At 38.2% G+C, this 15,164-nt stretch overlaps 1 protein-coding gene across 1 annotated transcript; it reads right to left on the reverse strand.

Moving 5' to 3' along the window:
• Positions 1–1,948: 1,948 nt before the first annotated feature.
• LOC122646508 (ribose-phosphate pyrophosphokinase 1-like) lies at positions 1,949–14,766 on the reverse strand. Its single transcript, XM_043840083.1, has 9 exons — positions 14,518–14,766; positions 14,064–14,237; positions 10,618–10,866; positions 9,422–9,565; positions 9,132–9,299; positions 4,228–4,297; positions 3,772–3,853; positions 2,734–2,893; positions 1,949–2,234 (listed from the first exon to the last, which is right to left on the reverse strand). Exons 1-9 carry the CDS (start codon positions 14,644–14,646, stop codon positions 2,196–2,198), a joined length of 1,215 nt encoding a protein of 404 aa, XP_043696018.1. The 5' UTR covers positions 14,647–14,766; the 3' UTR covers positions 1,949–2,195.
• Positions 14,767–15,164: the final 398 nt, after the last annotated feature.

A 15,164-nucleotide genomic window follows, 5' to 3' on the forward strand; every position in this document is an offset into this window, starting at 1 on the left:
TGCCTTTTGATTCGGTTCTGTAGATTTGGTTGTCCTGGCATTTGAGCATTCCTCCCCGTTTGTTCCTGGATTGTTTGCTTCATTCTTCTCCGGCGTTTGCAAAACACCACAGTAGCAGCAAATGGAATGGAGGTTTGTTCAATGATGAAAGGGAAGGCATCTTCCATTCTACTATGGCCAAAGGATAAAATGGCCAATTCACTACCCTTAAATGATAGTTTGGACATTAAGAATTTTTCTAACCCATGACATCATCACTAAACGATGACTGACTAATGGACAAAGGCTAGCTGTAAAAAAAATTTAAAATCCAAGTAGCTTCTATTTTTTGGTAGACAAATGCAAGTAGCTTCAAGTAATAGTTTTCAAACGTTGGGAGTGTTAAGCAATCGGGCCATAGTACAAGGGGTGTACAAGTAATTTACCCTATAATGAAAAACTTTGATAAACTCATCACGTTCCACAAGAAGAGTTTTTCTGAAAATTGTAATAAAAAGGTAAAAAAATATTTCACCAACTTTGTAATTGAACTACAAGTCATGAGGCTCACATACTTTAGCATTTCCCTTACATTTTAGGATGAGTTGTCTAGACTCTACCGTTACACCACTCCCCACCCACACATGGGAAGGAAACCCAAAAGGGGGGCCGTTTGGTTTTTCAACTACCTGAAAGGCTAGGGACCTTCTACCCGAATTTGGCTATCAAAAAGAAAGGGATGAGGAAGACAGGTACCTTTACTCTTGAAGGACCACTGCAACAAAGAAATTTTAGTATTAAGCATCTATTGATACGACCAAGTGTTTTTAATAACAAATGAATGGTGGCCAACATAGACAGGGAAAATTTTAATCTTTTCGCAGTAGAGGCCTGAACCGAGAAAGATAGTTTTTTGGGTTGAATGAAAGATGACAAGGGAAGAAGATTTAAAACAAAAACCAAAAAAAAAAAAAAAGAAAAAAAAAGGGGCTCCCTTTAGAACCAAGCAATTCCAGCCCGAAGATCCTTATCAAAAGAATTTGTCAAAGGGTTACTGATCAACCACCATATTTTCTTGCGGACTACTGCCCTATTTCTAGCTTCTGTGCTACAAGCGACCTGAACACACTCTTCAAATGTAGAAAGAAACTGAACATGAAATAAAAATGAAAAAAAACAGAAACAGAAACAGAAACGAAAAAATATGAGAGAGAGAGTCCTTTCTCTCCTTTTCTGCAATTGAGGGCAACCGTAGAAGTAGTAACCTGTCTCCTTTGACATGTATAATCGTGTTTAAGGAGCAGATATTTATTAGATAATTAAAAACATTTGAATAACTGTAAATCCTCTTGTCAAATAGTCTCTAAAAGGGTTTTAACCGGCCAAAGTTTTTTTTATCAAAAACGGAAAAAAAATTACCCATACCCAGAATCCCATTTTAAATTGCATATAGTATTCCCCATAAACAATCATTAACTAGATCATGAGCATGTGCCTCATACAGAGGGGAAATCCCGATTGGAGAAAATAATAAATGATCAAACGCAGTCTATGAACCGTAGCCAAGCACATCTTTGTATGCAGAGGAGAAAATACATCACTAAATTGGTCCTCCATAAGAGATGCAGTAATGCATAAAAATCAACTGTCAGATGATCCGTGTTAAGTATTTGATCCATCACATTCTCTCGGTCATTAACAAATAGAGGCACATAATGATAGGTACCTTTAGAGGTACAAATAATTTCACAATTTAAAGCTTTATTACCTGCAATCTACAACAGCAAGGCCAATTTAAGTAGACAGAAATATTCCATCATCAGTAGAGATTACACATCAACCATCTCCGAAAACAATATGTATCACACTCTTCACACAATTGTAGGCCAATTTAAGTATACAGAAATATTCCATCAATCAGTCGATATTACACATCAACCATCACTGAAAACAATATGTATCACACTCTTCACACCATTGTCTACTATATAGCTTTGGGAAAATGGGAATTTTGAGAATAGAGAAGGATACCTAATGTACCTAGCAGTTAGAGAACTTCCCACTAAACCCCAAGTTGTACAGAGTTTGAGAAAGAAGAACATAAAAATCATTGGGTAGAAATTTGATTCCCTATTTAAGAAACCTGTGTTTCCAAAGTAATTTACTGGTAGCTGTGAGAGCTGGGAGAGAGTGTGCACCACCATTGAGACTTTGTTTCAATCAATGCCCAAGCTTGAAATGGGTTCAAAGCTACCCTGACATTCAGCAAAAGAAAGAAGGCAAAAAAAAAAAAAAGGTCCAACATGAAGCTATTCTCATCGATACTGATTTCCAAAATGTTTGATTAAAATCAAGTACAGAAGAGTTTGACCATCAGGATTAAGACGAACCATATCAATATCTCATATCAGGTTCTTACTGAAAGAAGCAATAAAATTCAAATTTTGGAATGGGATCAGTTGATTGACAGTAGAGCATAACCTCCATAAATGGGATTAAGGGAACAGGACAAAAGTTTAGCGATTCAAGTAATTTGCTTCAACATGATCAGAAATTTTATTGGAAGAAAGAAGTAAGGTTTGATAAATAAAGGGAAAGAGGAGAACAAGGAAGGAGAGAAGCAGCCAAAAAAAGGGAAGCGGGAAAGAAAAGAAAAAGGGACAGAAGGAACACAAAGTTTACAACCCATGTCTGGATTAAAATGAGCCAATGTCATTATCTAAATAATCCAATTTACTGAAAAATGCTACTCACAGAGCAGTCATCATGAACACGCCAAATGGTCTCGCCCAATAGGTTTGCTACAGACAGAACCGTAAGCTGTGGGAAGTAATTCTGCTCCAGCACGGGAATGGTATTTGTAATGATCACCTCTTGAAACAGACCACTTGACAACCTCTCGATAGCAGGAGGGCTGCCAAAGAAAAGAATCAGGGGCAAACAGTAAATGGATCCAAGGGCAGTATATTAAATTGCATTAAAACTTGACTACAAAATAATTGCTATAAAACTCCAGCACTGCAGCCTGACGTTATAGATTTGTCAAAGACAGTTCCTTAACTATCCCATTCATATGCACATGCAGGATATGAGAATTGAGCATTCAATAGCTCCATTGAATAGAGTGACAGTACATTGAGGCTCAACCTAATCAGATATATGCAAAGCTACTTACAGGCTTATAGCATATTTCCTCTGTCCAAAGGAATGTGGAGATTGGATTTATAGTGACAATCATTTGATGGTTGAATTTCTTTGAAGGAGCTTTTTTGAATCCATCTCAGCCATCAAATGGTGAATCACCTATCTAGCTGGATTACACTTTAACATTTCTAGCCAGTCAGCTAATCAAATGAAAAACAGTTTTTTTTTCTCTCCCCCCCCCCCCCACCCCAACCCCACCTAGGGAGTGGGTTGGCGAATTGGAGGCAGGAGGAATCGGTCAAAGTTGAACTGGGAACTTAAAGTTGCTGAAATCCAGCTTAAAATCAAGTATTCTAAAGTTGCACAAACTGATGGTTGTCCAGAGGTTCACAACATGAAAGGAGAGTTCTGCAACTTGCCAACCCTAAAAACCACATATTTATAAGCCAATAAATGGATTACAAAAGTTTATGAAGAGATAATGAAAGCATATGAACGATTTCATTCTGACGTCTAGAGAATTATTTTCCCATTCCTAGAATAGGCTTTGCCTTCTGAAATACGTAAAAATATTTAAGGCCATCCAACAGATCCTTTACAGAAGGCATATGACTATATGAGGCATGTAACTTGAAATATAGATGATACCTGAAAACAGCATGTGTGCTACATGCATAGACTTCCCTGGCCCCTTCTTGATGTAACAACTCTGCACCTTTTGTAATAGTTCCTGGAAATTTCAAGCAAATTACCAGTTAAGAAAACAATAAACCACCATGAGCAAAACTCTTAAATATGGAATATAGTAAAAATACACAAAACAAACTGTATGCATGATCCAACTAAGGGGTCCCCTCGGACAATATTGTTCTTACATCTGTACTTCACTTAACAGGTTATGGGTGGAGGGGAACTTGTAACAGAATTATCCAGTCGTCTCAATATAGTGGAAAAGAGGGTATAGTAAAAAATTCCTGAACTTTAGTGGATCTAGTTCACTACCATACCAAGCAACGTTAGCAGATTTCTTGATGCACTTGAAAAAACTTCATTTTCAAAGCCAAATGAATATCATACAACTTGATTTGTTAAGACTTGACTCACCAGCAGTGTCAATCATGTCATCCACCATAACTGCTACTTTACCTTTGACATCACCAATCAGATTCATCACCTGCAAAGGAGCATTTAACACAAAATTCAGGAATTAGACGACATAGCACAACCCTTTAAACCAAACAGTTAAAAGTCAAATATGCTTTTGCTTGTTGTGGAAGACTGATATAACTGCAAATTAGACAGCAGCTGATGCAGGGGAGTTTTTACCTTACACCCGAAGAAAGAAGAAAACCAAAAGGTCTTAGTGGCCAATAAATTAAAGGAAGCTCAGCTTCTTTAAGTCCAGCCTGACATGGGCCTTTAAGGCCATGAGTGGGCCTGTTTACAAGCCCAAGTTGTGGGCTATGTTTTAGTTGCTTTCCTTTTTATTTTTTTAAGTTTTAAGTTTCTACCTTATCTACTTGTAATGGTAGTACATTAGAATATTCCCATCGTTGGAGAGTTCCTTTCAACTTTTTCTTTTCAGTTTCCTAGTTGGATTACTCAGCTCTAGTTATAAGTTGTAAGATCCTACGAGCTCCCCCATGATTTTGATGAATAAATAATTGAGCTTTTGCTTCAACGATGCTGTGAGAAACAGAAGCTACTGTAGGAAACAACAGCAAGCTTCAGTGGGATTCTAAGATTGATCAGGTGGGAAATCTGATCTTCTTGAGAAGTAATTGAGATTTTGCTTCAATGGAGTTGTGAGAAACAGAAGCTACTGTGGGAAACAACAGCAAGCCTCAGTGGGATTCTAAGATTGATCAGGTGGGGAATCTGATCTTCTTCCCTTCCCTAACTTCCTCTTCCTCCCTACAGTACCAAGTAAGTACAGCCTTTGTTCATCAAATCTTTTCCTCAATTTTCTGTGGGAATCATCCCTCTTATATCTGCTGAATATAAACCTGAACAGAGGAATACATGTAAATATTTTTTTCACATTATTTGGCTGCTGTTTTGTTGCTGGTGGCCGCCCTGTTTTCTGGGTGTTTTTGCTGCCAATTGATCCTATCACCTAAGGGAATCAGACCCTTAGATCTAGCTGAAACTAGGAGGAGGTATTCTCCCTCTTAGATAGGTGTTTCTCCCAGAATTTGGTCCCCATCAGAGTTGTTGATCTACTGATATCATAGTTCCTAGATTTCAGGGACTATTACTTGCTAATTCTGAAATTTACAATCTGACCGTTGGATTTTGTCCATACTTTGGGGCATTGAAGAGGTCCTCCAAGACTGACCTTCGACCACTTTAGGCTAATCAGAGTCTCAGATTTCCTGCAATAAAAAATCTCCTAATTCTGAATTTTGAAGTTTCAGGCTTGTTTATTTGATTGTTGTGCATAATCCAACCATTAGAACATTGTTGTGTTCTGGGGATTATCTATTCTTACAGTTTGTGAGCCTTGGTAAAAAATCAGAAAAGATTGACTTTGACCCTATCGTTGACCTAAATTCTGTTCACGGATTTTCTTGAGATCCTGTCACAGGGTTGTGTAATTATGAACCTAGGGTTCATTCTACCTAAGCCCCCCCCCCCCCAACCCACCCACCAGCAGCAGCTCCAAGTTCAAATTTCAAAAAGCTTTTCCAGTTCAATTGTTCATTTTGTAGTCCATACTTTGTAAGGACTTCAATGCAGCCCAGTGTACAAACCCTGAAACCCACTATACTGGACCCGTTCCACAAGACCAATTATATAACCAAGCATGTCAATCAAATCCAATAGCCCATGCTCAGTTCAAAGAAACCTACAAACAGCCAGATCCACTAGCCCTTGTTCTAGCTTAACTCGTTCAATATACTACAAACCCAACTTTCTATGTCTACAAGTGCAAGCTCCAAACACCCAGTAAGCTATAGCTCCAAACACCCAGTAAGCTATTACTTTGCTGGAGATATGTCCCAATATGGTTTACTAATAAAATGCAGGGGAATACTAGCACCATGCTCATTAATTGAGTGTGCATACACACTCCAACAGGAGTATGAAATGTGGCCACCATGTCCCAACCTCCCATGTATGTTCATTCCAAGCACTGGTCACTGTACAGGTTCTGAGTGGGGAGCATGATGGCCATGTGTCATACTACTGTTGGATCGTGACCCCATGCTCAATTAATGAGAGTCGCACTAGCATTTCCCATGTTCATAATGGTGCTGTAGTTTTTATATGTGTATTATGGTTTTGTGAGAATATCAGAGCTTAGTGAACCAGCAAACCAGAAAAGAAGAAGATGAAGTGGAGAAAGAGAGAGAGAGAAGAGCCAGAGTGCGATGGAATCAGAATACCTTCTATCGTGCTAGCCAACTACTTATATTAATGTAATTGCCGACTCTTAGTAGGGATTCTACTAAGAGTGGAAGTCTTGTTACAACTTAAAATAGAATTAAATAACTTACTAAGCCTAAAGCCTGATTACAGAAGGAAACAATAAAATATAAAGACAACTAAACTAAGTTATTAGACTAGAACTATCCTATGGTACACTGATCCATGGATGTCCATTATTTCTCCACGATACACACTTTAACAGGTTTTTCAATTGACTTTGAATAGTTAGTTTCTCAATGTAATTAATTGGAAAAAAAATTTAATGTATTGGAAAAAAAAATCAGGTGCTTCATTTACTACTGCTGTTATTAATCACACCCATATTCATTTGTAAGAGATAATTTATGAATATACAGGACTTCTTACAAATTGTTTGTGTAAGAATTGCAAGCCAAGTGTAATCTCCTCTTAGTATTGTGTGATTCACTTATTCCACCAAGTCATGAATGACAATTCTTTGGTCATCAGAGGCTATGAATCCCGAAGGAATCCTTCTCATCAGATCTATTTTTTTGCTTGCTTTTTGATTCGGTTATGTAGATTTGGGTGTCCTGGCATTTGAGCATTCGCTCCCCCTTTGTTCCTAGGTTGCTTCATTCTCCTCCGGCGTCTGCAAATCGCCACAACAGAAGCAAATGGAGTGGAGGTTTGTTCAACGATGAAAGGGAAGGCATCTTCCATAGGGACAAACCGCGTCATTGTGACATATATCTTGATAAGAAGTTATTAAGTGGAGGAAGATCTTATCCTAGTGCTGCCATAGTTTAGTTTCTATCTACTTGTAATTTGTAAATACTAGCTCGCTATTAGCAAGTTTCTAATTGGAGTCATCTATTTCATGCAATAGCATTAGGGAGATCTAGTTTCTATTTTTACCAAGAGACCTCCATGCATAGAGAGTTCTTTGCATTTGAGTTCTTTTTATTTTATAAATACAAGGGGGAATCCCCCCTCCCCATCGGTTTTGGATGTTGAAATAATGGGTTTTGCCTTGTGTGCTAAATGAGTCAGTTGCTATGGGAGACATTGTATGGTGAGAGACCATGGATGAGAGGCCCTTCCCTATTCCTCCTCCTTTTCTTTTGTTTTCAATTGTTATTCTGGTCCAGCAAAATCCAGCAGACATCCTTTCATTATCATGGCTCAAATCCAGGCATTAACAGTATTGTTTTATTGATTATCTCATTGTCTAATACTGTTATTCATTAGCTTCATCTATTCTGATAGTTTTCCCAGAGCCTGTTAGTTTCTGTAATAGGTCTGTTTGACAGCTTTCTGGGCTGAGTCATCCCTCCCAGATTTCTGAAGATCTAACCTTTGGATTGAGTTGAGATTTTTGCATTTTATCCCTCCCCTAGTTTGTCTTCTTCAATCCAGATCTGAAGACCATCAGATGGCTGGATTGCAAGTTATAATAAATCTCCTCTAGTTTCTAATTTTTGTTTCAGTTTGTTTCTCCCAATCCCCCCCCCCACCCATTGGATTAACCCCTAATTTTGAGCACTCAATCAGTATAACAGGATCATCCTTTGATGGTATTAACAGTCCCATCCATTGTTTTAAACTAGAGTTATCAGTCCTTCCATGATCTGTCCATATATTCTGTATAACGGAATCATCCTTCAATGGTATTAACAGTCTCATCCATTGTTTTAAACTAGAGTTATCAGTCCTCAAAATCCCCCCCATTGGTCGGTGTGCTTCTGAATTTCTGTAGGTCAGTTAAAGTGTTGTTCTTTTCCAGCCCATCATACCATTAATAGGGCATAAATAGATGCTTCTTTTTTTCCAACTTGAAACATTCTATGAAATAAAATGTAGTTTAACTAGAATATATATCCTTAAATGCCTAACAAAGATGGACAGAAGAAAAAAAAAATCTGGATGTGTTGCCCAAGAATCTATGACGAGGATTTACAATGTGACTATGTGAGCCCACTTGGACACATGATCCATATAGAAGATCATGCAGCAATGTATTAAGGTACAAAACCGCATACAAAATTATCTATTTCCAATCAACATATAGTTTTCTTTAAAACCTCCTAATCATCCTAGACAAATGAATCTCCATGAGTACTATTAAATAATACCAAGGTCACTCCATTTCGTTTTGAGATCTTTACTAGAAAATACAATTTTTTTTGTAATAAATCCTTAACACCTTGTACAGAAAAACAAGGCATGTAATGCATAAGAACCATTATGATAAAAAGCAAGTAGTCTGGTAGAATGTTGTTGCCACTAAAAGATATCCTAACTCTTAAGGTGAAAGGGATCTGACCCAGTTGGATGATAATAACCACCAGAGCTATTAACCAAATACTGGTGGTAAGAATCACTTGAGTGAGTTAAAATTACCTTGTAAGATCCCCTTCGTGGGACCCAATAAATAGTGGGCAGGACTCACAACAAATGGGCCAGACACCATGCATACTCTTTCCAAACAGTCTACTTGATTGATATCCTAAAATTATAATACTACTACCAAGTCATAGTTTCGTACAGTAAACACGAAGCATATTTAAAGTTGACAACTTAAAAGCCATCAGCACAACCATTCCTCAGAATCCTACCTCTGCAACATTGTGGCCATGACGCCGTTTATCCACGATGGCAAGAGGGGCATCAGATAGTTTCTTAGCAAAAGCACGAGCTCTAGCAACACCTCCAACATCAGGTGAGACCACTACCAGATCATCAGAACAAATAGTCTTGCTTGCCAGGTAATCAAGAATCACAGGCTATAAGAAAACAAACAGTAACTTGCAAATAGGTCAAAGCAGAACTCAAATCATTTAGACAAAAGAATTTTACTATAGCAATAAAGCACAAAATCAATGAAAATGTAGCATGGGATAATTACCTGACCATATACATGATCTACAGGAATATCAAAATAACCCATGGACTGGCCAGAATGCAGATCACAAGCAAGAACACGGTTTGCACCTGCTTCTGTAATCAGGTTTGCTACAAGTTTAGCTGCAATAGACTCACGTCCTTGAGTCTGAAGAAAGAAAATCACAGGAGGTAAATATTAGGAACAAAATTCTGAGGACCAATATGGTAAAACAGTATTTAGATGACAGGCCTGAAAAACTACCACTGTTTTACCTGTATTCCTACATCAATAAGACAATGCAAAAGGTCTTTTGCATGGCCCACTTAGGAAGGCCTACCTATACAGCACACCAACTTCTTGCCTCACAGGAGGATAATTTAGCCATTATGACCATTGGACAGATGCGGCATGGTCAAGATTAGCCATTTTTCAATTTTCAGAACCTACCATACATTGATCCACCCCTGTACTAGCATGCACCTTCTTTGTAGTCCTCGATTATCAAGGCATTGTTCTGCCTTTCGGTGGATTCCATTTTGGCTAAAACTTGACGTGTGAGCAGCGGATCCTGGTCTACCTGTCCCCAATTTGGGGCCCATCCAACTGGTCACATAGTAAATATTTGGCCTTATAGGAAGGCCTTCCTAGCTTGCATTTGCAGGAAACAGCTGCCTGGAATCAGTCAACATAGACATCCTTTCTTTTAAGTAAGTTGTAAATAGAAAAACTATCACGAAGAAATATAAGGAGAATCCCCAGGCTCAGCATTGGTAGGATCATCGTAACCACCTGAAGGATGAGAGAAGTCCATGGATTGAATGTTTTGCTCATCTGATCAGGTTTACTTGTCAACAAAGGATATCCAGGCGGTAGTCCATCAATGATCAGGCCAACTCCATGCATGTTCACTATTTATTCAATTTTATTTAAAGAGCGTCCCAGTGCACAAGGCTCCCGCTATTGCAGGGTCTGGGAGGGGCAAATGTACACAGCCTTACCTCCTGCTTTGCAGGAGAGGCTGTTTCCAAGTTTTGAACCTGCAACCAATAGGTTGCAATAGCTCAATTTTATTCAATTTTATTTGTACACAATAAATTACAAGTATGGGACTAAAATTTTTTTTTTTTATGGGGGAGGGGGAGGAGTCCTCAAACTATAGATTATCTAATGTCAGGTTCATAGTTCATACCACATGCACAACAAGAGAAGGGAGTTACCTTTCTATCTGCTCTAGCATATCCAAAATATGGTATCACTGCAGTGATATTTTTGGCAGATGCTCTCCGACAAGCATCTATCATTATCAAAAGCTCCATGAGATTCTCATTCGCTGGAGGGCAGGTGGGTTGTACCAGATAAACATCACATCCTCTGACGCTCTCTTGTAACTGAACATAGATCTCGCCATCTGCAAATCGCTTTATTTTGATCTTTCCAAGATCCAGCCCCATGTAGCATGCGATTTCCTGGGAAAATATAATGCATTAAGAGAAAAGAAAAACAATTTACCGAGGTCTAAAGTATCCTAATGCATTCACCTTGAGAGGGGGTCAGAACATCATAAAATAAATCAATAGTTCCTTGTAGATAATCTATATATGTACTTAACTCACCAATGCCAAGACGTTATCTTTATATATTTTAAAAATAAATCGATGGATTTAACACCACCACCACCCCCCCCCCCCCCGAAAAATATACAAAGGGGCTGATTAGGATCTCGATAAGAGATGCAATGTAGAGATTTCACAAATCCAACAATCGCATCATAAGTGGAGACAAGATATGACAGAGTATCATATATTTTCTGGGATGCATAATGGCAGAGGCTATTGGGTGGTTCTTCATTGGAGGGTTTGATGGTCCATTGTATCCTCCACAAGAATTAAAGATTTTCTTACCATGGGCCTGTGTTACCTTTGAAAAAAAAAGAAGGAAGAATCCTATGGAATATGGTCCAGTTCGCAATCTGTCAGAGTATATGAAAAGAGTGGACTAGAAGGATATTTGAGGGAAGAAATGATAGCACCCAGCCCCATGCAAATATGTGAGCTTTCTTATGATAGATTGGTTAACACCCTGCATTGAACTTAAAGACTTGCCAAGAGAAGATACTGATTTTCATGTCTTTCTTCTATATTATACATCAAATGCAGATAGCTAACCTAAAGAGAAAACCTACACTGTAAAGCTTTTTATGGTACATGGTAGAGATTTACTTTATTTCACCTACCACCCCCCCCCCCCCCCCCAAAAAAAAAAAAGGAGAATTACTTCATCTTTTCTGTGAGGGGGAAAATCTGCTAATCTTGACTAATGATTCCAAGAAAACCCATAATTAATAGAAGAATTACTTGTATTCAAAAATCCATCAAAACAACAAGAATGAGATCTAGCAGATTATGGTCGAGTTCTACAGACTGGGAACGACAAGAGATACCATTTCTTCAGTGTCACTTGCACAGGTAGATTGGGAAGATTGGTAAATAAGTAGCCTCATGACGATACAAATAACAACTTTTTGGAGCCAAAATCTATAGCTGATGACAGCATAGGACTGAAATCAAATCCTGTTTCAACTTTCAAAGCACTACCCAGCCTATGGCAAAAAAATTGAAGGTGCCAGCACAGTTCACTGGCAAAGCCTTGGGTTGTTGCATCTGAGGCCAGGGAACAAATCCTACCTATCCAAAAGGGGTGGGGGGGTGATTCCATGAATATATATAATAAGGGAGAGCGTTCTCTAAGGAAGCAGCATAGGGGAGCGCACTAATGAGGTGTGACAAAACGGTATCATACATAGGAGGGCAGCGAGGTCATCTCATATGAGGAGGAGAGAGATAGCCACAGAGGTGCTATCATACCCTGCCACGGTGACTCAGAGAACCTTTTCCCATATAATAATATAGAATTTTTAGTACACTCATTAACAATTCTGGTGAACATAGAGCCTGGTAAACGAAAACAGAACTGGTGTCTAAAGGTTTGGGAGCGGGGTGTAGTTTCAAGAAATTGAAGGGGAATCTAATGGTTGGAGGGGGGATGGGAGAGGGGTGTAGTTTCAAGAAAGTGATCAGGAGGTCGAACCAAAGGGGAAAAAGACTCACTTGTGGTGAAAGCCGAGAGGAACATGAGGTGGATAAGATTGTGGAGAAGGCATTATCTTTGAGTAACAGAATTTGTGTCTAACTTCAAGAAAATGATAAGCGGCATTTGAGTCTTTGAGGATGACTGCAGCCAGAAAATTATCTCAATCCCATCATTTGTAAAATCTGCTATGATAAGCTCTGAAATGTCAATTGTGGTGCAGGTTTTTAAGTTGGCTTGAAGGGATCTGGTGAAACGAAGTGCCGATTTAAGAGAGTTTAGAGATGATTCAGATCAAGGATAGTGCCAACATTTGTGGAGATTTTTTCAGGGGAATTTTCTTTTCCAACTGCTGCTTGCTGGTGTTAGGCTTGGGGTTCAGATTATTGATATTCAAAGATAGGTTATCAATTTTTTTCCTACTTTTGGGGCTTTGATTGCAGGTGTAAGGGGTTATGGGTGACTGTATTTATTAGTTTTCTTGTACTGTCTGATGTATTGCCCTCTTAGCAACCTCATTTTACTTTTAATGACTCTTTTTCGAATCCCACCTCTCCCCCCCCGCCCTCCCAACAAAAAAAAATATATTGGAGTGGACTTCTGAACACCTACAATCAGATTCTAACATCTATGGCATGGACCACAAACATTAAGTCCATAAGGAGGTACCTAAATGAACAAAATTTAAAAAAGATAACCGCAAAATGAAAATCTTAATGGTCTGCCACAATTAAGCTCAATCTGCTAGCTATTGGAACAAAAATCATTTACTTCAACTTGTTCAGAACTAAAGCTCAAATTACTTGTAATGACAGCTTGGTGAAGAATCTTTAGCACAACGAAGAGTGCAGAAATGCTACCCCTAAGAGATGGCCAAAACTAGAATTAATATGGCACCCCTCAAGTGAAGGCTCACATTTTGAAAAATAACTAAGCTATAGAATATGTACATAAGATGTCCAAGAAAAGATTACTAGAGTATGAAATATTACAGAAGGTAGAAGATGATACTTCCATCCATGAAACTATCATGACCTGAAATTATATGAAAACCAAAATTGTTGTAAAGGAAAACTTAAAAATGACAGGTATCTGTCTTATCATGGATACTGGTCATCCAAAACTTGGCACCATTAAAACGCAAAGAGTCACAAACATATCACCAAAGCTAATTGAGCATGGAAATCACACAAGAAGAAATAAATAATAAATTTCTGTATTCCCCTGTATAAATAGCATGCACCAGGTTTAGAGAGAATAAGCAATATATATTTAAAACAGCTCACGAATCTCAGCTTATTAAGTTACACAGTTTAGATATGCAATAAGACAAAATTTGAAGGAAGATAACTGGGTTTTTCTGGTACTTGACTGAACTTTGCTGGCTTTGATGAACCCTTTAACTCAACTTGAAGCACTCAGAGTAAACTGAGATAGACAAAGACTATCAGATTATCACATTTATAATAAAGCGTATAAAAATGATAAATCCCCACCAGCAAAATAAAAACTATTATATACAATTCCATTTAAATTTGCATTACCAAAAAGCTAAATTAAAAACCAAACTATTTACCTGAGAAAGCGAAGGGTTGGCTGTGCCAGAGAAAATACGCAGCCTAGTATCACTCTTGTTATTTGTATTTTCAGGGTGACACGAAGAAAAGACATTGGGCACGGCCAGTCCATTAAGGATTGGAATGGATGGCTTTCCATTATCATACTTTAACGGCTCCACCAAATTACACCTCTTAACAACAACAACATACATCAACATAAATAAGATCAAAATCTATTGAAAAGAACAAACATAATAAAAAAGAAATTAGCTAAAAGAAGCCAACACAACTGGCCGGAACTGTCCAGTCCCAATACGCTACAAGATACATTAAACACCGAATTACAGGAGAAGACAACTAACTCGGGCTCTTCCCTGATCTAATAAAATTGAATTTCCCGCAAAAAACTTCAGAACTAGGAATCGTGCTTTTAAAGTGAATACGATTATCAGGAGAGTTAAAATGACTAACCACGCCATTTCTGGGAGAGATTCGAAGGCGAGACTCATTGGAGACGAAGTATCCACAGCTCCGGGAGGAACAGGAAACCAGAGCCGAAGAAGAAGAAGACGAAGGTGGAGAAAAAACGAGAGAAGCCATCTGCTTCTTCGTCCCTGAATCAATATATCAAAGCTGCAATTTCAATTAGGTTTTTCTCACACTCTCAATGCCCTCTCGTTTCTCTCGGCCTTAAGAGGCCGTGAGAGCTTCCATGGCAGTTTCTTGAGTTTGTTTGGCTTTTCAGTTTTCATTACCTTTTAGGAGTTAGGACAACAGAGTAAAAAGAATGGTGAGGAGCTCGGGTTTGGTGAAAAGACGGAAAGCCAGATACCTTTACTTAAAATGACGGAGAAGGACAAAAAGCTGGTCAGATTCTGTTTTTTTTTTCCTTATGCCACGTGGCTATATTTTATCCATTGAATATGAAACATAACTCCACTTTTTGGTCAAGGAATCTAACTTTTCTTAGATATATCTTGTAAGACATTCTAATCAACTTTGTTTGGCAAAATCAACTTGATTCTTTGTTCCTATTGGTCAAAATACTCTACCAAATTTGTGCAATAACTGTTGCCATCAAAACTTTAATTTTTTTGTTCTAAGTATTGATTTTTAGT

This window comes from Telopea speciosissima, chromosome 11 (genome assembly GCF_018873765.1).
Source record: "Telopea speciosissima isolate NSW1024214 ecotype Mountain lineage chromosome 11, Tspe_v1, whole genome shotgun sequence".
Lineage (NCBI taxonomy): Eukaryota > Viridiplantae > Streptophyta > Magnoliopsida > Proteales > Proteaceae > Telopea > Telopea speciosissima.